The sequence below is a fragment of the Pipistrellus hanaki genome (genome assembly GCF_964339955.1).
Source record: "Pipistrellus hanaki genome assembly, chromosome: 2".
Classification (NCBI taxonomy): Eukaryota; Metazoa; Chordata; class Mammalia; order Chiroptera; family Vespertilionidae; genus Pipistrellus; species Pipistrellus hanaki.
In genome coordinates this window covers 151633262-151659283 of record NC_140504.1, presented here as the reverse complement: position 1 = coordinate 151659283, position 26022 = coordinate 151633262, and the positions used below count along the sequence as shown (strand labels likewise).

Here is a 26022-nt window from a genome sequence, read left to right as displayed (position 1 = left end):
CCAGAAGTCTGGAAGCCTGGATAAGGACTCCATTTGCACACCAATATGAGTGGGACTATAAAATATCAGAGCTTCATCCACCCAATGCTCCAGCTTGGCTGTACCATGGATCATACTTGGAGTCCTGCCAGACTTTCACTCCAGGGGATGTGTGCCACCACTGCAGACACCTGGCTTAAGAGTGACAACTGCCTGTCCACATTTGAGGGTGGACAATGAAGGGACTCTGTGCCAGACTCTTGCTGCTTACTTCCATCAGCTAAGCTCCCTCTCTCTGTGCCACATGCATGTGACTCTATTGGCTTATTGAAGCTTCTATCCTAATAAAGCTGGCATTATGGAAAGATACAAACAAATGTGTGAGTCCTTTCATGGATGCTCCCTTACTCAGGAGATATATTAACATCTTGGTGTCAGTGTGTTCCAAACCAAACTCAGCTCGATCCTTCCCAAATCACTTTTCCTGTGTTCCCAGCCTCAGATAACGGCTTCACCTTGTTATTGAGGTAGAAAACTTGGGATAGCTTCAGATGGTCATCTTGTTGTATCAGTCACTGAAATATACAAATACCACCTTTCCTCTCTTGCTGTTTCTTATTTTCAACTGCACAACCAATACCCTAGCTTCAATCAATTACATATTTTCCCCTTCCCTTTTTCCCAATTGCTCCAAGAAACATTTGTGAGACTGGAAGTGGGTCATTTTACTACTCGTGCAAAGCTCTTCAATGTCTTCCCAAAGCATATGAAATAAAATTCAAATGTCTTATCATGACATTGAAGATTTTTCCAATTCTTGCCCTGAGTGACTTTCTAACCTTACCTCTTATTACACCTGATTTCACATCCTGCACCACAGGCACACAAAAAACTCTTCACATCACGGTACGTGACATTGCCACTGTTATTTCCTTGCCTGCGATTATTTTTGACCCCTTACAATCTATGTAAAGGCTGTTCACCCTTCAGTGTCCAGCACAGAATTTACCTTTCCCTAAAGCATGTGTTAATGTTCTGACTAGAGTTGAATGGACTCTTGCTATGAACTTTTACCAGATTCAATTTAGAGTTCCCTTAGATTTTCTGATTCACTGTGATGAATTTTATGACAAATTATAGATTCTAAGTTATTGGATGCAAGCTGAAGATGGTCCACTTTCAATGTTGTTTGACTAGACCTAAGTTTTAAATATAAAGACGCGTGTTTATGTTTTGTGTTGACACATGTCCTCCATTTTCTCAGTAGTTGAAATGCTCCCACTTGTTTCACATATTTTTCCTTTATCTTCCCGACCTCAGATGATAAAGTCATCACAGAGGTGAAGGACTTGTGCTTATATGAGTTTGGTTATTGAAAGAAGTGACATATTAACATAATGGAATTAATAAAATAACAAACACAGTAAAATAATTGAGATATAACATTATAAATTTAAGTTCCTTCAATACAGGATTTTATTTCTTTTAAAAATCTCCAAATTACCTCACAGATAGTACCCAATACATGTTGTTGAATGAAGTAAACTCTAAGTTTACTAAGGAAAATCATTTATTTTTTTTTTATTTAAGGGATGATGAAACACATATTAGTACAATTTCACAACTTGATTTTGCGACTAGAAGTCCACTGAAAGTCAAGCAGCTATTCCAGAAGATAAGGGTTTTTGTTTTGTTTTGTTTTTAATATACTTTTATTGATTTCACAGAGAAAGGGAGAGGAAGAGAGAGAAACATAAATAATGAGAAAGAATCATTGATCACATGCCTCCCACATGTCCCCCACTGGGGTTCAAGCATGAAACCTGGGAACATGCCCTGACTGGGAATCAAACCGTGACCTACTTTTCATTGGTCAATGCTCAAACACTGAGCCATGCCAGCAGGGACAAGAAAAATCATTTTAACGTGGGTCATAATGAACTTATTTCTGGTACCATTCTAAATCTAAACATGTGACTGCTCACTCTTGAGAAATGAAAGAATGAGAGAAAGAGAGAGGGGGAAGAGATGTATTTATAGTCTCTTCTGAGTAATCAAGGTTGTGGTGTGAAATCTATCGATAGATGAGGGATATTCTGGCACAAGAGTAAGGAAATTAAGAGTTTGTCTTGTTTCTGCTTTTTTAAAAATAACTTTATTGAGGTGTACAAAGCTGTACATATTTATACAGGGTTTGGCAAAAGTAGAGTTACAGTTTTTCATATGGAAATAATATAATAATTAATAAATAATAATAAAAGAATAGACTGTTTCACATAGTCAAAACTGTAAACCTACTTTTTCCCCACCCTGTATTGTACAGATGTTGTATACAAACCTGAATATATATTGAGGATATGTATACACCTGTGAATCACCACCAAGGCCATAAACATATTCATCATCTTCCAAGTTTCCTTGAAATTAGATTTTACTTCTTATCCAGCACTTCCCTTCAACAAATCATTTAACCTTTATGAGATACAGTTTCCCCTCAGGTGCAATTTAGTTAAAATGGTGCAAGGAATGGGTAAGATTACTAGTATATAGGTGTAGTAAGATTGCAAAGTCAGCATGTAGGGTAAAGGCTGCATGTCATTAAAAATTGTCCTTGAAAATTCCTTAAACTTCCTCACTTTAAACTACCACACTTTAAAAGAATCTCAAAAAGAGAGGGCAAGTACAAAGTAACCGTTTGGAGTGTGGGAAGAAAACAACAGCAAGTCCATCTAACAATGTCCATTGGCATCTCATCTTTAAATATTATTTGTTGTACTTCATTTAATGTATGCAGTATACCAGGTCAGAAATTTATGTGCATACTTTCTAAATAAGTATGCATATATTGGTAGTTTTTTGCTAAGGTTTAAATTATACTCATTGGGATAGAGATTCCAAAAGTGTTCTCATGTAGACTAGTGTTTGTATATCAATATCCATGGTTGAGCTCCAGATGAAGTAGTAGTTATATTAAATACATATTTTCAACATGAGACTATCATTTAGATTAGAGAGACACACTGTCAGAGATATATGGAAATGAAGACCAATTGAAGGAATAGCAAAGTATATCCCATTGTATGTCTTTCTGAAACACATGGGTAGATCAGTGTACAAGTCTGCATATTTGAATTATTATTATTATATGTTTATGTCATTCTTTTTTATATATCTCTCATGCAACACTCCAAGTTTGAAGAGTTGACTCTATGTAAATGAAATGTAAAAATGTTCACATTTTGAAAAACTACTATATATAAAAAATGCTTTGAATATTACAATGTATTATACAAATACAATGTATTCCTACCTTTGACATAAATAAATTATATGAAAAACAGCAAAGAAAGGGGATAATTGAAGATACAAAGAACTATCAATATTTTAACTCATTTTCTTCTTTCCTTGAAAATAAAAGAAGGCAAGAAAACCCCCTCACTTATATTCCTTTATTCAAGTGAATATTACTCAGATAAAATTTATGGCCTGTCTAGATGATAGGGTCATGTATATCTAGAATAGGAAAAAGAAGAGGAAAGGTCACTTTACTTCATTATGATTTCTCAAGTTCATCTCACCTCTATAGAACCAAGAATGAAAAATCATCATTCTCTAAAGTAAAAACCTAACCTGACTTGAAAAGGTCATATTACCTCTGTGTAAAGGGAACATGGCATACTCTATCTACATGGTTGATTTTGGGCATTTTCCTATCCATTCAGTGATACTTGCATACATTTTTAAATATCTGTACATGCATGTTTTAGGCATGTAGATAACTATCCCAAGGCAAAATGGTAATGCTTATTGTATTTCCTCTCTAGCAGTGGTAGACTAAACAATTAACAGTATTCTGAAATGACAGATATGCTGACATGATATTGGCTATAAAATGACTTAAAATGCATAGATTAAATTTAAAGTTAATGCTTAAAATGTCAAAATATAAGATACTCATTATCAAATACAAAATATTCAATTTCTTAGGTACATATTTGTTTTTTAACTGATCTATAAATAATTTTAATGTTTTATTATATATTTGCTTTTCATTCATGGAGCTAGTCTATATTTAACTAATTTGTAACTTTTGTATACCTATCTTAAATTCGGATGGAGGATTAAGAAAGAGACCCCATTGTTACTAAAGAATTCTCCAAATCATTGCTACTATTGGTCATATGCCTGAATGCAGGCAAAGTGAATAATATACTTTAAAAAAAATTTCCTAGAGCAGTTGAATGTCATTAGAAACCAGTGGGCTTGTCTTTCTAGGCCTCAGACCAGGATTTGAGGATATCCAAAAGAAGGAAGGAAATTCAAACAAGCAAGCAAATGGCAAAATTCTAATTAAGACAAAGGATAATGACATCTTCTCAAAGTAATATAGATCCCGTGTTTTTGCAAAACATTAGTCCATTAAAATTTATGTATATAGTGTTAATCATAAATGAATGAACAGCTCTTTTTTAAATTTAATTTTTTTGTCTAGAGTTTACAATGTCTCTTTTTTCCCCGATTGGACACCCCCCCCAACCCCAACGCCCAGCCATTCCCACCCCAGGCAAGCCCCCACTACCCCAGTCTCTGTGTCCATTGGTTATGCTGATATGCATGCATACAAGTCTTTTGGTTGCTCTCTAACACCCCCCCCCACACACACACACATACATCACCCCTGCCATTTGTCTCTGGATCTATTTTTGTTCATCAGTTTATGCTGATAATTATATCCCACATATGAGTGAGATCATGTGATATGTATCTTTCTCTGACTGGCTTACTTCACTTAGCATAATGCTCTCTAGTTCCATCCATGCTGTTGCAAATGGTAAAAGTTCCTTCTTTAAAAAAAAAATAAAAATATATATATATATATATAAATATATTATTGATTTTTTACAAAGAGGAAGAGAGAGGGACAGAGAGCTAGAAACATTGATGAGAGAGAATCATCGATCAGCCTCTTCCTGCACCCCCTCCCCCTCCCCCACTGAGGATGTGCCCACAACCAAGGTACATGTCTCCGACAGGAATCAAACCCATGGACCCCTCAGTCTGCAGGCCGATACTCTATCCACTGAGCCAAAACGGTTTCAGCAGTTCCTTCTTTTTTATAGCAGTGAAGTATTACATTGGGTAGATGTACCACAGATTTTTAATCCATTCATCAGCTGATGGGCACTTAGGTTGTTTCCAAATCTTAGCTATTGTAAATTAAATTGTGCTGCTATGAACATAGGGTTCATATATCATTTCTGATTGGTGTTTCTGATTTCTTGGGATATAGTCTTAGAAGTGGATCACTGGATCGAATGAGAGTTCCATTTTTATCTTTTTAAAAAAATATATATTTTTATTGATTTCAGAGAGGAAAGAAACATCAATGATAAGAGAAAATCATTGATTGGCTGCCTCCTGAACGCCCCCTACTGGGGATTGAGCTTGCAAACCAGGCATGTGCCCTTAACTGGAATCAAACTCGGGACCCTTCAGTCTGCAAGCCAATGCTCTATCCACTGAGCAAAACCACCTAGGGCCATTTTTAACTTTTTGAGGAAACTCCATACTATCTTCCACAGTGGCTGCACCAGTCTGCATTCCCACCAGCAGTACACGACTGTTCCTTTTTCTCTACATCCTTGACAGCACTTGTCATTTGTTGATTTGTTGATGATAACCATTCTGACAGATGTGAAATGGTATCTCATTGTTATTTTGATTTGCATCTCTTGGAAGATTAGTGACTTTGACCATGTTTTCATGGGTCTCTTGTCTTTCTGTATGTCCTCTTTTGAAAAGTGTCTATTTATAGGTCCTTTGCACCATTTATTGAAGAGACTGTCTTTACTCTATTATATGCTCTTGCCTCCTTTGTCAAATATTAATTGATAATAAAGCCTAAGGATCGATTTCTGGGTGCCTTGTTCTGTTCCATTGATCTATATATCTGTTTTTGTGCCAATACAATGCAGTTTTGAGAACCATGGTTTGGTAATATAACTTCATTTCTGGTACTGTGATCCCTCCAACTTTATTCTTCTTTCAGGATTGCTGTGGCTATTCTGGTTCTTTTAATATTCCAGATGAATTTTTGGAGAGTTTATTCTAGATCTTTGAAATATGCCCTTGGTATTTTAATGGGGTTGCAGTAAATCTGTAGTTTGCTTTGGGTAGTATGGACATTTTAATTATGTTGATTCTACCAATCCACGAACATGGTATGTTATTCCATTTGTTTATGACTTCCTCTATCTCTTTTTTCAATGTCATGTAGTTTTTCAAATTCAGGTCTTTTGTGTTCTTAGTTAAATTTATTCCTAGGTATCTTAATTTTTTTGGTGAAGTGGTAAAATGGAATTGTTTTTTAGTTTCTCTTTCTGTGAGTTCATTATTTGGGTATAAAAAGTCCATAAATTTCTGTATGTTAATTTTGTATCCTGCTACATTGCTGAATTCATTTATTAGTTCTTGTAGTGTTTTTTGTTGTTGTTGTTGTTGTTTTTTTAAATGGAGTTTTCTATGTATAGTATCGTGTCATCTGTGAATAAGGACAGTTTTACTTCTTCTTTTCCAATTTAGATGCCTTTTATTTCTTCTTCTTATCTAATCATTATGGCTTGCGCTTCCAGTACTATGTCAAACAGGAGTGGTGAAAGTTGGCATCCCTGTCTTGGTCCTATTCATGAGGGAAATGAGTTTAGTTTTGCCCATTGAGTATGATGTTGGCTATAGGTTTATCATATAAGATTTTTATTATGTTGAGGTATGATTCCTCTATTTCCACTTTGCTGAAAGTTTTTATCAAGAAAGAGTGTGGCATTTTGTCAAATGCTTTTTCTGCATTGATTGATATGATTATGTGATGGCATTTAATGATACTTATCTCCTGATATTTATGTCCCTGTGTTGCTCCTCTACATTGATTAGGATCACCCTGTGTAGTCAATCAAATATTGCAGAAATGACAGAGCATGGTATCTGGGACTTGGTCACAAAAGATACCTCAGCTTCTACCTCGCTTTTTCTTTGATCACTAGTTTAGGGGCAAATTGACAGTCTAGAAGTCCTATAAAAATGTCCACATAGTGGATAACTGAGACTCTGTCAATAGTTAGCACTAACCTGTTGGGCATGTTGGAAGTGAGCTATCTTAGAAGCAGATCCTCCAGCCCTCCTCAAGCATTCAGATGCTGATAGAGATCTGGAGCCACACTTACAGCTTAGCTGACCCTGATTAACTGACTTAAAAACTGATTAAGATATTAGACAATCACTATTTTAAGCTGTTAAATTTGGGGTTAACTTGTTACTTGTCAATAGATAACTAATAATGTCAATATATACAGGGGAAAAATAACATGGACTAAGAGGTTGACAAATCTTATACAATAAAAGGTAATATGCAAATTGACCTTCACACCCTTGCACAAGATGGCTGCCACCATATAGTCAAAGATGGCCACCACAAGATGGCCAATAAGGGAGGGTAGTTGTGGGTAATCAGGACAGCAGGGGAGGGCAGTTAGGGGTGACCAGGCTGGCAGGGGAGGGCAGTTTGGGTGACTAGTCTGGCAGGGGAGGGCAGTTGGGGGGGACCAGGACAGCAGGGGAGGGCAGTTGGGGGGAACCAGGCTTGCAGGGCAGGGTAGTTGATGTGACCAGACTGGCAAGGGAAGGCAGTTGGGAGCAATTGGGCTGGCAGGGGAGGAGTTAGGTGTTGATAAGGCTGGCAGGGGAGTGGTTATGGATGATCAGGCTTGCAGGCAGGCAGGCGGTTGGGAGCCAGTAGTCCTGTATTGTGAGAGGGATGTTCAACTACTGGTTTAGGACTGATCCTACAGGTCCTAAACCGGCAGTCAGACATCCCCTGAAGGGTGCCAGATTGGAGATGGTGCAGGCTGGGCTGAGGGACATCCCCCTCCCTCAGTGCACAAATTTCATGCACTGGTTCTTTAGTTTAAAACATATCTTGATGGCAACTTAAAGTAGATAGACTACAAAGAGCCATATCTCAGTTTTGCCTTCAGTGAATTGGAAATAATAAATTGTACCTCACAGATATTTCAGGACCAAAAAAGATAAAAATATTTAAAGGGCCTAGAAGATGAAATTCGACAAAACTTGCTTTTAAAGGTTATCAAGTGGATTATTTCCAGTACATAGAGATGGATTTCATAGGATTCAGAATGCTATACAGAGAAAACACTAAGGATGGTCAGGTACTGTCTCTGTTTTTGTTTGTGCTTCTTTGTTTATGTTTATTTTATTGAATATCTTACTTTGAACATTTAAGAGAAGTGAATTTTTACAAATATCTTCTTAAATAGAATTAAAGAAAGTGTATAAATTATTTCTGAATATAGTTGTAAGCCCCGCGTCTAAAAGATATCCAAGAAATAAAACTTCTCCAGATGTTGCAGAAACTCTCCTAGACTCTCATAGGGTCTCTGACAGCTTTGTGCTCTAGTCAGACACTTGGAGGTCAAGAAAAAAAGTGAGAAACATGCTTTATCTGTTTCTTCTCTGTGTGCCAACTTTGATTCCACTATTTTTGTGTCTTTGACTAAATAAATTGGGAAATTATAACTGGGTGTTTTTATGTTTATATTTCCTTATGCTAATGCTTTTAACATTGACATTTCAATTGATTTTTTATAGACTCTGAGGGGCCATAATTTAAATTAAGTGCCATAGTGTACGGATTAAATTCATGGACTCTGCATGTAGAATTGCAAGACTTTTTGGGTTCAAATCCACGCTCTGTCACTAACTGTATCAACTTGCATACATTACTCTGAAAACACTCTGTGCTTTTATCTCTCTGAAACAAGATGAAGAAAATAATGATATCTATCTTAAAGTTTCATTATAAAAATAAGCTGGTTAATATTTATTAAAAATTTGGAACACAAATAGCAGTTGCTATATAGTTTTTCATTTTGGTAAATATTTGAATGGCCCGGGCTCTGAGACTACCATATAGATCCAATTAGTGAGTATAACAACAACTGAATATTTTTTCTCCTATTTCCTGCAGATATTTAAGTGTGCTTTACTCTAATATTGAGAGTAATTTGTATATTCTTATGTTTGAAAATTTGAATATTTACTCAACTCTAACTCTGACAAACATAAATGTATACTTTTATCTGAAATTAAGACATGTTTACAGATGCATTTGATTTCACAGCTCCTAGACCTTCTCTGGGTGTACACGTATGTTGGGGAGCAACACTGATTGGGGAATATTAATCTATCTTTTATATGAGTAGTTTTAAAATTCTTTGAAAATACAATAAAAGCTATAATCTGGTTAATATTTTTTTCCTAAAAAAAAAATCACTGAAGTTATGACTATGAGCATCAACTGGCATTTTCTATAATTGTTATAGGCCAAAAAAAGTATATAAGGATTATTACTGCTATCTTTTTTAAGGTGCTGTATTTAGAAAAGGGAGAGAAAGAATATGAGAGAGAGAGAGAGAGAGAGAGAGAGAGAGAGAGAGAGAGAGAACAAAAACAAAACAAAACAAAACAAAAAAACCCCAAAAACAAATGAAAAAAAAATTTGGGACATCACCTTATAAAATATTGGGAGCAAAGTGTACTTTAACAATTGAGCTCTCATTTGCGCTACTGGGAATAATTGTTTGTTTGGTTTTAAGGAAGAAATGACACAAGATCAAAAGTGATTTTGAACTTTGAAAGGTATGTAAGAAAGTTTGTCATTATTTAAACTTTTTAAAAATTTTAATTAATTAATTATTATTTTTTTTTTTTTTTGTGTGTGTGTGTGTGTGTGTGTGTGTGTGGAGATACAGGGATGGGGCTGGGTATGAGGAGACTGCAAGGATGTCCCATGAAAGGAAGGTTTCTGAGCAGGTAAAATTAAAGTTCTATTCATCCACCCCATATCTACCAAAGAAGTATTACTTTCATAGATATTACTTTTTGGGCTTCCAAACAAGATTGCATTTGAATAAAGGAGTTCATAACTTTCAAAGGATTGAGGACCACTTTTCTAGATGATTGTCCATAAAGATAATCACAAATTGGAGTTATCTCGCCCTGGACAGGTTCTCAGTAGTTAGAGCAGCCACCTGAAGGCCCAAGGTTCGAGGGTTTGATTCCTGGTCAAAGCCACGTACCTAGGTTGCAGGTTACTCAGCCCCGGTAGGGGGTGCATGCGGGAGGCAACCAATATATATGGCTCTCTCCCACTGATATTTCTATCTCTCTCTTCCCTCCTCTTCTTCCCCTTCCAACTCTCTCTAGAAATCAATGGAAAAATATCCTCCAGTGAGGATTAAAAAAAGAGAAGAAGAAACAAATATGCCAAAGAAGAAAAACAAACAAACAAACAAACAAATTGAAGACATCTCAACTGAGGTAACCAGAATCAAACAGAATCTGAGAAGGCTGTATTAGAGGATACATAATCTTATAGGATGACCCCAAGGGTGACCCCAGAGAAGTTTTTTTTTTTTTTTTTTCTAAGTAAATCAAAACATGGGGGTTTCTATGAAATCACAGAAAGGAAGACTTGAAATTAGAAAAATCACTAATTAATTAATTAGTAAAAAGAATTAATATCCCAAATGGTAGAAGAGATTCTATACAAAAATAGCTGCTTTTTTTTTTTTTTTTTTTTTTTTTTTGTAACACTACAGTCATGGTTGAACCTAACATTTTCTTGAATACATCCTTCCTTATTTTAAAGTTTATATATATCTTCTACCCTTCCTTCTGCATCCCATCTTCCAGTTAATCCACAGGGGTTCCACTCTTCTTTGATAGCTAAGACCAAGTGAAGAGGTTTGAATGAGCTTACTAGTTGAAAACAAAGAGAAAGTAGTGGAGTCCTGACTTCTCTTGTTCAAACGCTCTTGCCAAGGCCTTCTGAGGTTTCTCAAGGGGACAATCATACAGAGCTGAAGTTAGAGGGGCCTTAAAAATCACATTGGATAGTCCTTTAACCATGTACTTTATTTCCTCTACAGCCCCTTTAGTGACAGAATATCTAAAGCACAGTGAGCTATAAAAGTGTTAGAATGTCTTGAGGGAGAGCAAGGCAGGTGAGCGGGTTGAGTCTTATCAAGGAAGCTGGACAGAGACAGAGGCTCCCATGGCTTTTGGAGTGCTCTCATGGAGTCTGTGCCCAAGTCCTTTAAGTGCTGGTTTGCTTCCCAATTAAACGTGGTTGCCAGCAAGAGCAATGGTGTGCTGGTTCAGAAGGGAGAAGCACAAATAAAACAATCAGCGATGAGGGATTTGCAGGCATTTCTGAGATCATATAAAGCAAAGTGGACATTTCTTCAGGATGCTATTAGCTACTTTTCTTTCCCATGTGGGACCTTCCCCTTCAGTTTGCTTGCCTGGGAAGAGGCTGCTGAGAATCGTTCAAGCCAGTTAAAGAAATTGCTTAAAGTAAGTATCCGAAACACAAACACATTAGCTCAAAGTGCTTGGAACACAGTAACAACCACAAAGTCCTTACTTCTTTTCTCCTTTGTACCATTCGAAGGCCGGAGGCGGCACACCTGCACCTTCGCATCGTATCAATCCACTGCGCCCGGGGGCCACGGTACCGGATTTAATTTCCTGGATCGTAGGAGCAACTGAAAAAAGAAACACACACAAATAAACCGGTGGGTAAGTACAAATAATCTTCAGCAGAAATAAAACACACATATTTTTCCATTTCTTCTAGATCCAAAGCAATCTTACGCCTGATAGGCCAATGCATCACATTTTCAGGGTGTTATGCTTCCAATACAAGACTTTCAGCTTCATTTTTCACGTTGGACAATAGACGAATGTTCTCAGAGCGTGTAGAGTAAATGCAATACATTTTGGCCTTTCTTCCTATTGGGAAATGGCATTGGTGAGGGACATACTTCATCTACACTCCAGTCAAATTCTACTCTAATAATAGCTCTCAGATATTGAGTGATCACTGGAAGCCAGTCACTGGACTAGGTGATTTTTGTTCATGATTTCCTCACAGCAATACTTTAAAGCTAGATGGCATTATCCCTTTTTACCAATGTAAAAATTGAAACTCAGAGAAGGTAAATAATTTGTCTAAGGTCACACAGCTACTTAGCTGGAGAATTTGGACTTGAAGTCAGGCATACTGGCTCAGAACCTAAGCTCTTTCAGTATTCTGTGCTTTTCCCTGTCTGCTCCCCATGCATTAGCTCTTTAGGGATTCTTTAAAATGTGGTTTCTTCTACCAGGAATGGTGTTTTCCTCATTTCCAAGATTCAAGTGCTAATTTAGGTGTCACCATCTCCAAACTCTTCCCTATTTCTCTGGCTACAACCAGTTTTCCCATCTCTAAGTAGGGTTTATAAATTTCTCATACCAAACTAGTATTTCTATCTTGTATTGCATTTATTTATGAGTAGCTCAGGATTCCTTGTTAGTTTCCGGAAGGCAGAGTAAATATGTGATGTATTTGCCATATTCAGATCTCAGAGCACAATGCTTGGCACAAAATGGTGCTTGAAAGGGTTTTTTGTAGAATAGTCATTCCTTCATTTATCAAATAGTTATTGAGCCATCAATAACTGTCAGGTATTTCCCAAGGCACCAAGCAGTTAAACTTCCTGACATGATGAAGCTTATACTCTGAGGGATGGAGAAACAGAGTATAAGCAGTAAGTATCATAAATAATTAATTTAAATGAAATGTTAGAACGTAATAAAATATATGGTAAAACATACAGCAAGGTAAGAGACATGAGAGCAAGGAATGGATTGCAATTTTATGTAGGGTAATTTGATTAGGACTCATTGAGAAGGTAAGGTTTAAGCAACACACATAGTCTTCCAGGAAGAGGGAGCAGCTTGCAGTAGGGTCTGAGGCTCCAGCAAGCTGATTTGTTTGAAAAAACAAAAAAATCTGTGTCTGAAGCAAATTCAGAGAGCAGGAGATGGAATGTGATGGGTAATTTTGTGTCAATTGGACTAGGTCACAGAATGCTGGATATTTGCTAAACATTACTTCTTGGTGTGTCCATGAAATGTTAGCATTTGAATCAGTGGACTCAGTAAAGCATATTGCCCTTTCCAATAATTGTTTGCATCATATAATCCACTGAGGGACTAAACAGAAAAAAAGTCACAGAGAGAACTCACCTCTTCTCTGCCTAACTGCTAAGCCAGCCTCTGAGTAGTTATTATAGCATTGGCTTCCCTAGTTTTCAGACTTTCAGACCAAGACTGAACTATACCACTGGCTTTTTTGGGTCTCCAGCTTATAGACAGCATATTGTGGGACTTCTCAGCCTGTATAATCACTGAGTCAATTCTTATAATATAATCTCTTTATCTTCACCCACACCCACACACACACCCACACCCACTCACACACACACACACACACCCACTCACACACACACACACACACCCACTCACACACACACACACACACCCACTCACACACACACACACACACCCACTCACACACACACACACTGAGTGGCCAGATTATTATGATCTCTGAATGCATAATAAAAAATATGGCCTCTCTCTCTCTCTCTCTCTCTCTCTCTCTCTCTCTATATATATATATATATATATATATATATATGTGGCCCAGTGCATAAATCAATGCATGGGTGGAGTCCAGCCAGCCTGTCCAGGGGAGGTGACATGGGTGGTTGGCTGGCCTGCCTGCTGGTCAAGGGGACAATTTGCATATTAGCTTTTTATTAATAATGGCCAGATTATTATATGTTCAGACATCATAATAATCTGGCCACTCAGTGTGTGTGTGTATATATATATATATATATATATATATATATATATATATTTATATATACTGTATATCTATATATATTAAAAGCCTGGTACACGAATTCATGCACAGGTGGGGTCTCTCAGACTGGTTGTTGATCAAGGCCTATCTGGGGGCCGGCCCAGGAGGAGGGACCCCAAGAGGTTGGCTGGTTGGGGGGAGGGGCCCTGCTCCTAATTGGGGTGAGGGGCCTGGTTGTGGGTGGGGCCATCTAGGGGGAGGGGCAACAAGTGGTTGGGAGTGGCCTATTGGGTCCAGATCAGGCCAGTTGGCCACTGCAGTGCACATCATAGCAACTGGTTGTTCTGGTCATTCTGCTGTTTGGTCACTGGCCTATATATATATATATATATATATATATATATATATATATATATATATATATATATGTGTGTGTGTGTGTGTGTGTGTGTGTGTATGTGTGAACACACATATACATACATATATACATAGGTGTTTGTATATACAGTTGACCTTGAACAACACAGTTTTGAACTGCATGGGTCTACTTATATGCAGATTTTTTCCAATAAATTCATCAGATTATTGTTTGGAGATTTCCTTAGTAATCTGAGGCAAACATATCAATTACACTAGGCTAGCATAAGGCAATCATATTGCTGCTTCTTTATTACCAATGCATGAATGCCTATATATAAATACCAATTTCTTTTCTACATTATCTTTTCATTTTTGATGTCTAAGAAGTTCTTTATTTCACCTTCAATTTTAAATGATAGCCTTTCTGGGTAATCTTAGTTGTAGCTCCTTGCTTTTCTTCACTTTGAATATTTCATGTCAATTACTTCTGGCCCGAAATGTTTCTATTGGGAAATCAGCTGACAGGCTCATGAGAGCTCCCTTGCAAGTAACTTTCTCTTAAGATTATCTTTAACATTTCCCATTTTATTTTATTTATTTTTTAAAATATATTTTATTGATATTTTAGAGAGAGGAAGAGAGAGAGATAGAGAGCTAGAAACATTGATGAGAGAAACATCGACCAGCTGCCTCTTGCACACCTCCTACTGGGGATGGGTCCGCAACCAAGGTACATGCCCTTGACCGGAATCGAACCCAGGACCTTTCAGTCCGCAGACCGACGCTCTACCACTGAGCCAAACCGGTTTCGGCAACCTTTCCCATTTTAATTATGATGTTTCTTAGTGTGGGCTTTTTTGGGTTCATCTTGATTGGGACTCTGTGCTTCCTAGACTTGTGAGCATTTCCTTCACTAGGTTAGGAAAATTTTTAGTCATTATTTCTTTGTACAGGTTCTCAATCATTTGATCTCTCTCTTCTCCTTTTGGTACCCCTATAATGTGGATGTTGCTATGCTTGATGGTGTCCCAGAGGTCCCTTAGACCAGAGGTTCCCAAACTTGTTTGTGCCGTAGACCCCTTGCCATGTTTTTCGGTTTGGGGTAGACCCCCTACTTACCTGATATTGATTTTTTTGTAAATTTCTAACTGTAGTGAAGTTTAGTGTTAAAAACTTGAAATAAAAACATATGTTAAGTTTTATACATTTATTTATTGAATTTAAATTAAAACTACTCAAAATAAAATTTTGTATCTGTTATATAAAATATACGTAACATAAAATTTAATAAAAAATAATGTACCTACTTTTCTCCGGCTTTCTCAAACAAAATAACACTGATTCACTATAATTTGTATGATAAACTACCAGTTTATATTTTTTTAAATGTTTTCTCAGCACTTTCCTATTCAAGATTCAGGAAACGAATGAACGTATTTTTCTCACATTCATATTTATAGAGTGACGAATTGAACAAGTCAGTGCAAGTTCGCGAAGCTTTGAGACAAAAATTGGCAAGAATGTTTACTGCACGTATGCTTGTAACAAGATGATACTGGTATATCATTATGTGCAGGTTTTTATCCTACAACTTACACAATTTTATAAACATATATAATAAATTTTTTACTTCATAGGTACTTTTATAAATAATTTATATGTTTTTATATTATAAGATAATATGATGTAAGTAAATAGGTACTATCAGTGTATGTTGAGATCCACTATCGTGGACCCCCATTTTCATTTCATGGACCCCCAAATTTTTTTTTTGCTGACGTAGACCCCTTGCAGGTTGTCATAGACCCCTGGGGGTCGATATAGACCACTTTGGGAATCACTGCCTTAGACTTTCATTTTTTAACATTCTTTTGTTGTTGTTGGTCTGTTTTGGTGTTTTATGTTACCTTCTCCTCTGAATTGCTGATTTGATTATTGGCTTCTTCTAACATGCTATTAATTCTTTCTAGCATAGTCTTCATTCCAGATATTGTGTTATTCATTTAAAACTGTTTCTTTTTTTTATTGTTTCTATGTCCTTTGAATCGGTATAATAAAAGTATGTTTAGTTTTCTAAAACAAAACAAAACAAAACAAAACAAAAAAACCTGTCAAACTGTCTTCCTAAGTGTTTGTCAATTATTCATCACTACCAGCAATGTGTGAAAGTTGCTATTGCCCCACATTCTTGCCATCATTTGGAGTTGTCAGATTTTAATTATTCTAATAGGTGTGTAGTGGTATCACATTTTTAAATTTGCATTTCACTGATGACATATAATGTGGAGTGAATTTCCACATGCCTATTTGCCATCTATGTATCTTCTTTGGTGAGATGTCTATTAAGGTCTTTGGACCATTTTTTAAATTTGGTTGTTTATATTCTTATTGTTGAGTTTTAAGTGTTTTTAGTATATTTTAGATAACAGTATTTTGTCAAATATGCCTTTTACAAATATATTCTCCCAGTCTGTAGCTTGCTTTTTAATTTTATTGATAGTGTTTAACACAGAGTAAAAATTATCATTTTAATAAAATCTAGCTTATCAATACTTTCATCCACAGATCATTCTTCTTGGTATTATATCTAAAAAGGCATCACTAATCCCAAGGTCATCTAGATTTTCTTCTATGTTATCTTTTAGTTTTATATAAATGTCTTTTAAAATATTTTCTTTCCCACCAATATTTAAAACATAGGATACATTTTAAATAACATTATGATAAAAAGTTCAATATTATAGGAACCTTGAGGGTGGAAATACTAATTCATTCAGATAAATGATTTGAGTGAATGTGCACTTTGGATATATTTTGGGTTTCTTTAGAAAGCAATAAAAAAGTACAGAGTTTATGATTTTTCAATATGTGGTGAATATGAAAACTGTAAACACTCTTACAACAGAGCATTGCCTTTTCTTTAAAAAATACCCTTGCTGCCAAAACCGGTTTGGCTCAGTGGTAGAGCGTCGGTCTGTGGACTGAAAGGTCCCAGGTTCAATTCCGGTCAAGGGTATGTAAATTAGTTGTGGGCACATCCCCGGTAGGGGGTGTGCAAGAGGCAGCTGGTCGATGTTTCTCTCTCATCGACGTTTCTATCTCTCTATCCCTCTCTCCTCCTCTCTGTAAAAAATCAATAAAATATTTTTTTTTTTAAAAAATACCCTTGCAGCTCTATTATTTTCTGTTAAGGGTGATAATTCACTTTGAAATTATATACCTCTACATGCCTATGGTATTTTTATTCTTTTTTTATTTTAAAAAATATATTTTATTGCTTTTTTTACAGAGAGAAAGGGAGAGAGATAAAGACTAGAAACATTGATGAGAGAGAAACATCAACCAGCTGCCTCCTGCCCACAGCCTCGGTACATGCTCTTGATCAGAATAGTACCTGGGACCTTTCAATCTGCAGACTGACACTCTATCCACTGAGCCAAACCAGTTTTGGCAGGTATTTTTATTCTTAATAGTAAAAGTTTAACTTATAATTCTGAAAAAAAATATTTTTATTAAAGTGCTTGACAATGATGCTAAAAAAAATGAATACATTTACCAAGAAAGTCTCACCCATAAGAAAATGTGAGATAATATACATACCAGTACACACATTTTTATGTATGTACTAGAGGCCCAGTGCACGAAATTCATGCATGAGCATGTTTGTCCCTCAGCCCAGCCTACACCCTCTCCAATCTGGTACATTCCTCTCACAATTCAGGATTGCTAGTTCCAAACTGCTCACCTGCCTGCCTTCCTGATTGCCTCTAACTGCTTCTGTTTGCCAGCCTGATCATGCCCTAACCACTCCCCTGCCAACCTGATAGATGCCTAACTGCTCCCCTGCAAGCCCGATTGTCCCTAACTGCCCTCCCCTACAGGCCTGGTCACCCCTAACTGCCCTTCTCTGCAGGCCTGATTGCCCCCAACTGCCCTCCCTTGCAGGCCTGGTCCCCCCAACTGCCCTTTCCTGCAGGCCTGATTGCCCACAACTGCCCTCCCTTGCAGACCTGGTCCCTCCCTTACTGGTAATCTTGTGGCAGCCATCTTGTGTCCACATGAGGGCAGCCATCTTGTGTGTTGGAGTAACAGTCAATTTGCATATGACTCTTTTATTAGATAGGATTGATGCCTGGTACATGGGTGAGGGCTAGCTGGTTTGCCCTGAAGTGTGTCCTGGATCAGGGTGGGGGTTCCCTTGGAGTGTAGGTTGGCCTGGGTGAGGGGCCTGTGGTGGTTTGCAGGCCAGGGCTCATGCAGGAGGCAACCAATCAAAGTTTCTCTCACTTTGATGTATCTGTCTTTCCATTTCTCTTCCACATTTTCTAAAAGTCAATAGAAACATCTTCAGATGAGGATAAAAAAAATAAAAATAAAGAAATAAATGTCATATCCTATGAAAGACACATCTTGAAAATGCCTAAAGAAAGTTGTAATTTTTTCATGGTGAAGGGACTGGAGTCTGTGTTGATGAATACACCTTGGAGGCTGTGGTGACTGGCAGTGGCTACAGCAATGGGGTGATGGGGCAGGTGCCTGCCCTGATCAGCCTGGTTGCCTCCCACAAAGGGAGGCCAGACTGCAGCTTAGGCCCACTCCCAATAAAGGATGTCCATCAATAGGATATCCCCTGAAGGCTACCAATATATGAGAGGGGGCAGGTTGGGCTTAGGAACCCCTCACCCTAGTCTATAAATAAAAACCAACCTATTTGTCTATTATTATGACACTGTTTTGCTTGTGAGAGGTACAGATCAGATTGTATTTTCACTCTTGTCCTCACAAACTTCCATCTCTCTTTCTCCCTGTCACACTAAGGGACCATAATCTTTTATGATATTCAATTGTTATTGAAGATGAAATAACCATATGCAATAGGAGACCCTTCACAAGCTTCTATTGATAACCTGGTTATATCAATTAGTTTCTTATTTGTCAAGGCGGCCGTGACTCATTACAAACTAAACCATGAAATCTGGAACACCGCCGGAAAACTCAGGCATAATGAACTGAAATAAAAATCTAATTTGTCATTAAAATGCTTTTATGCTGTACAGCATGCCTATGGCTCAGCACTAGGTGTTTCACCACAGAAGTTAAAGGAACATGATCCTCTTGTTGGTGATGAACATCAAAAATGTCATATGGAAGTGTATAAAAGATGAATCAAAAATTAAAATTGAGCATAATAAAAAAGTTCCCAGAGTATTTTTGTGTGTGTATGTGTGTTACAGAGTTAAAAAGTTATGAGCTACGAGTAATCAATATGGAGAGGAGAGTCTCACATAGATTTCATATTGAGGCTAAAATTCTTAACTTGAATGTGAAGGCTCTATTGATTATTCTTGGGAATATGGATAAACCCTTATTCATATTATCCTACCTTTTTTGAAAATGACTGCTTAAGAGGAAAAAGATTAATCCACTTATTTGATTAAATACCTTCATCAACTCAACAAATATGTTTATTATGGGTCACATTGATAAAAATAATACTCTTGGTCTCATAGGAATATTATTTTTGAGGTTTAGGAATTTGGGGGCTTATGTTTTTTTTGGGGGGGGGTACATACATGTGCAAACAGTAAATATATTTTTAAATTTATATAAATAGTAAGGGATTGATATGAACTGAAATGAAAACTGAGCAAGTTAAAAAGAACAGATCCTTAATTGAGCAGAGCATTGAATGATGTGAGAAAAGGAATCAAGTGTTTGCCTGTAGGAAATTATTAAAGTAAGAGGAAACAGAGAAGTCAAAGGCCTGAGTTGAGAGCCTGCTTGAGATAGAAACATGCTTAACAGATTGAAGGAGGAACAAGATGATCTTTGAATTTTATTCTAAGGAGATGAAGTTTCAGATATTTGTAGTAGAGGAGTGACATGGTTTAATGAATATTTTATAAAGATTCTTTACCTCCTGTGTGAAACAAAGTCGCAGAGAGACAGGTGAGGAAATAACACAGCTATCAATAGAAGACTATCTTTTGAATGATGAGAAAGTCATTGGCCAATCCACAGGAAAGGTGGGAATTGAGATAATTTTAATTAATTAGATCATTGGACACCTTGCATCTGAATCAACTCATTTTATTTAACTGGCAGTGACATGACATTTATAGTCAAATTTCCAAGTTTACATCATTCTGAGCCCTATTACTTTGCATACATAAAAGAGTTCTGTGGCCACAGAAATGTCTGATTATACCCGGTAAGTTTCTCTTCTCAGAGCATATCTCAGAAACTGTGATGTATGGATTCCTTATCACATGGAACTTTTCCAAACATATGAGACCACAAAATTGGAAACGTTTTTATATTTGAGTTTTTGTGGGCTTCTATTTTTTGGGACATATACTGGACAGTTGGACTAGTGGATGTCTAAGGTCTATTCTACATGCTATGTTACATGATCCATGACTTTTCATATATATATATATATATATATATATATATATATATATATATATATATATATATAGTCAATATAGACCTCACAACACTTATGACTAACTAATTCTACAACTGGAGCTAATATATATATATTGTATATATATGAATGGTCACTATGACGCACACTGACCACCAGGGGGCAGACGCTAAATACAGGAGCTGCAACAGGTGGTCAGTGCACTCCCACAGCAGGCACTCCAGTCATCTGACTGATGTGCTCAAGGCTGGTGAGCGTAGCTGTCATGGCAGTGGCGGCAAGGGCAGCAGGGCCAGCATGAACAGGAGCAGTGCAGCGCCTGGCCTGGAGTTGGGGCTCCTCTTGGCCACCTGCCACTTCATGCACTACTACATCCCTTGGGGGATGTTGGACTTCTGGTTTTAGCTGGATCCCCACCTGATCTGTGGGGATCGGGCTAAAACCATCAATCCGACATTCCCACGGGGGGTCCCGGATTGTGAGAGGGCACAGACCAGGCACAAATCCATGCACCAGGCCTCTAGTAGCAAATTATGAGCATGCTTGAGTAAGTCATACAAAGCACTCATTTCCCACTTAAATGTTCCATGTCCTCAGAAATCAAATGGGATCCTTCCTAGAAAAGACAATCAAATAATACAACCTGAGTGATTGCTCCAGAGTCTATTTCTTTTACCACCACACTCCATTGCTCTGTGAATTCTGGTCATAGACCAGCAATGCCAGCTGTTTGTATAGGGAGTGGGAGTGTAAATGTGTGCATCTACATGTGTTTGGGTTTCTTTTTCAAACTGCTTTTCTTTCCATGGAGATAGGTTTTTGTTCTGCTCAGATATAATGTCTTTCTATTACAGTAAAGTAGCAAAGAAGACCTCTCAAATTGATGATACAAATGGCATCCTTTGAAATAAACTGACTCATCTGCATTGCTGAAATTTAGGGATAGTGCCTTTATGTCAGATTGTATATGACTGTGAGCTGAAAAACTTGAACATTAAAACAAATTAATTTCAGAAGAATGTTATTATACAGATGTGGGGAATAGCAAAGAACAGATGTTGGGAAAGCCAGGAGTGAAAGGGCATAGAAAGAATATTTAACTCCTGTGTGATTAGATGCTTATAAAAGAACATTCTTCCATTTTCATTTACTCAGTGGGATTATTTCCTTTCATTGTTTAGCCAGTAATTTTGGGATGAAGATAATTAAAGGTTCTTCATCCCAAACTCCAGGCTCTGCAGGTGCAAGCAACAGAACCTTAACACTTGGCACCCAATAAGCCTAATTGAGATTCAAGTTTTTTTTTAGTTACATGACACTAGCCACAAGACCGTCTTTCTCTCTTGCCACCCTCAATGTGAGCATTGGTTTGTATAGTCTTACTATTAAAAAAAAAAATAAGAAAGAGTGAGCCTTAGTCAACTGAGATAGTTGAAATGAAACTTGAGAGTTCCAATTGCAAAAGTATTTTGAACATCACCTTTTCCCTCTCAAAATGATGAAAAACGATGAAAGTATCATATTAAATAATTACAACAATAAAGAAGGAGGAGAATTAGTAGAAGAAAACAAGTCATTAAGAAATTCATCCTACAGAAATGACATAAAAAAGCACTATGTTAAATAAGTATGTTGACCTTGGTCTAGATTCTAGAACTTGTGAGCTACACTAAAACAGCCTTGATCAAATAGACAGTCATTAAAAACAAACAAACAAACACTAAAGTTTCCAGCACCTATCAGAGAACACATCATATAGGATATGTTCAGTAAACAATTGTCACAGATGAAATTGATGATAGTTGCATAATTTGACAATCTTTCAAAGGTTGCCATAGATCCCATAGAAATGGATCACAAGGTAAATAAACAACTTCTATGAAGCAAATATATCCTTGCATTATGGACTAATTTCTTCTCACAGAAAACTAAGAACTTCGTGTTATTACTAAGAGAAACGTTTTTTAAAAATATTTATTTATTTATTTATTTATTTTTACCGAGAGAAAAGGAGAGGAAAAGAGAGTTAGAAACATCGATGAGATAGAAACATCAATCAGCTGCCTCCTGCACACCCCCTACTGGGGATGTTCCCGCATCCAAGGTTCACAACCCTGACCAGAATCAAACACAGTCCGCAGGCCGACACTCTATCCACTGAGCCAAACCAGTTTTGCTGAGAAACATTTTTAAAAAGAATTTATTTAGTGAGATTTTTTTGAAAAAAGTCACACTATTGAAATACAGCTGAATCATAATCTTCATAACATACAGGACTTGCACACTGAATTACATCCCTGGCTGCTTTCTCAGGGGATAAAAATAATCCAGTTTTTAACATACCTCCAGCTCCCCAAGATCTTAAACATTTACCCAGTGACAAAATAGTGTAGTAAAAAGGATCTGCTTTACAATCAAATAGAAGTGGCTCTAACAGCCATAGTTTACCTAACTCTTCTAAACCTTAGCTGTTTTTCACCTGTAAATTAAATAATGCCTACTTCACAGGATTGCTGTATAGACAACATAAAGCACGTCATGGAAAGTGCTTACCTCAGTGCCTTTCATCAGCTATTATTAAATAGGAATTATTACAAGTTAATAGGGTATCACAGATATGCTTCATTTAAAAGCATGGAATCATGATAAGGTCTGGATAGAAAAGGGAACTGATTTAAAAAAGACACATTTTCTAGGTACTGTAAATGTGTGATTAATTTAATCAAAATCTGGACTAGTATATCATTTTTACTCTCCCATCTATATCCTACTTTTTTAGTGTAGTTAACCAAGAAAATGCTCCTTGAAAGGCATTTATGGTAAATCTTGCCTTATTTCTTATTGACCAAGAAGGAAGAGGCATGAGTTCATAACCGTGATACAAAATAAAAATTGTATGGAACACAAAAGGTATCCTCTCATGAAAGACTTGAAATTGTGAAGGTATATTATAGGTTAGGGCATACAGAAGATCATTGTAAGGAATAAAAAGGATCGATGTATTGATTCAATTAAGCATGTGATGTGATTATTTCCTCTTTCGCAAGAAAGACAATAATAAGTGGAATTTCATATATAAACTTGACTTCCATAGTTTTATTAAACATGTATTGTACTAATCTGTTATCTTGGATCCTTTATGTTTGCACAGATACATAAAAACAAAATATTTTGTAAAACCTTTCAGAGCTAAGATAGCAGTTGCATATTAAGTCTGATTTTAGGGGCATTGCTAAAGGCCCTTGCATTGGTCCCTTAAATTTTCAAAGAAAAATCTGTGTGCATTAAAAAAAAAACTACAACATCAGAGATTCTTTTCTTAAATTTATAGTTTGATGCTCTTATAATAATAAACGTGTTCAAAGTGGCTAAATATATGCAAGCTCTCATTAGTCATTTATATTGTAGTGTGAATGGACCTGATAGTATGTTGATTATTAATGTGTATCTGCTAGAAACCATTGAAGAATGAATGGTTGGGTTGTCTGTGACTCATGAAGTCAAGAAAAGAACAATAAGCAGAGAAAGGGTTATATAATGAGGAGTTTATTGGTGCATAGGCAGAATTCATTCATATATAATGTTTTTTGGCAAGGGTTAGCACTAGTGAAATTACAGCTGAAGTAGCTTTCCCCTTATAGTCAGCAATGCTCACTCCAGAGATGCATCATCTGTAAAATGTCGGAAATTTTTTGGGCCACCAGTTTTATCAATAGGAATTAAATGGTTCACTGTTTTCCTAGCTGGTGAATCCAAACTTTCTTTCTTTAGACTTCACTCATGACTTGATCTCTTCTCTGTTGTCAGTCATGCTGAAACTATAGTTGTATATGATTGATTTGGATACATGGGACACATTTGCAAGAACTGTGAAGTTGGGATTTCCAAAGGCATGTCTATTCTCAGTATGTGCTATCTTGACTATCTTGTAACAAGCGTTGCCCATCAATCTAAAACTTCTGAATTCTTAAACATTTGAATGCATTATTTTCCTAAGCTGTTATACATTTCCTAACATAAAATTATTTTTTAGTTAATACCCAAAAAATAAAGATGAGAAGCGTTCAGTTCAAATGTTTTCTTTAGATTACCCAAAAAACATGAAAATATTGTTAGGAATTTTTTTCTCATGAGGAAAATTTTCTTGTTGTGGTAATCAGTAAAGATATGTTATTTTAATTTCTATTCTGTGTGGTTTTTTTTTTTTTGGTGCTGTTGTATGTTTCAAGTCATGGTTCATTTTCAAAGATTAATATTGATCTCTCAGAATATGAATTACTTAGTCATATATAAATTTAGTATTTTTGCAGTCCATAAGTGTTAAAAAATGAGAGAAATGAAGATGTATTTGGTAATAGATGGGAATAACACTAGTGGAATCTTTCCTCGGGCTAGTTTCTCATGGGTTAGAAACCAGGTCATATTTCTCTCTGGCCCCAGGACAACTTCTTCAAGGACCCGATAATACATGTGAAGGCACAGGGAGCCATGAGTTGGTATGGTGTTGGCCCTATGCTGAGTAATCACTGGACCCAATTTTTTAGTATGAATGGCTTATTATTTCTTTTTGTTTCTATGCCCTTCAATAATCTTAAAATAGCACATTTAAAAAGCTGATTAGAATTGTTTAATTCTTCCGGGCCGGTTTGGCTCAATGGATAGCGCGTCAGCTTGGGGACTGAAGGGACCCGGGTTCAATTCCGGTCAAGGGCATGTACCTTGGTTGCGGGCATATCCCCAGTAGGGGGTGTGCAAGAGGCAGCTGATCGATGACTCTCTCTCATCGATGTTTCTAGCTCTCTATCTCTCTCCCTTCCTCTCTGTACAAAAATCAATAAAATATATATTTTAAAAAGAATTGTTTAATTCTAAGAAAATGAACAATTCATATTACTAATATATTCTAAAGAGTTACTTTCGAAACATATTCTTAGAAAAAAAGAAAGCATTTGAGTAGATAAAAAATTAAAATTAAAAATAAGATTTATATTATAGAAATACAGCTGTAAACTATTCTTTTCTCCCTGCCAACCATTCTCAAATGCATGACAGAGAATGTTAGACGTCTAGCAAGAATATAGGAATGTGTTAAGTGAATGGCATTTTCCGAAAGTATAGGCACAGATCCCCTAGTAAGAAAATGAGCATTGAACTGAACCATTTCTCCTCTCCATGCATTTTGAGGTGGCAATCCACTGTGTTTTTACACCTGCATCATGGAAGTTGCATTGCTATGGTATTTCTGTGTGATCTAAAGAGTAAGGCAACGGAGGTCATGACAGTGACACAGATGTTCTTCATGCATAGACTTACCATAAACTTATGAAAAGTAGAAAAACAACACAGCAAAAAGGGATACTAGATGTAGAATTGAGAGGTAATTTCCCTTTGCATTTGTAAAACACAGTTTTGCATACTTCTATTTATGGAGGAAGAAAAATCACAGCAAACATAATATGTAGAAACTAAAATCAAAAGAATA

At 36.6% G+C, this 26022-nt stretch overlaps 1 protein-coding gene across 1 annotated transcript in view; it reads right to left on the bottom strand.

The window, feature by feature from the left end:
- Positions 1-26022, bottom strand: part of NEGR1 (neuronal growth regulator 1) — an 841474-nt gene that overhangs the window by 198039 nt on the left and 617413 nt on the right. Inside the window, exon 5 of the mRNA XM_084872088.1 lies at positions 11480-11600. Coding sequence (XP_084728214.1) covers positions 11480-11600 — 121 coding nt within the window. The remainder of the gene's footprint in view (positions 1-11479; positions 11601-26022) is intronic.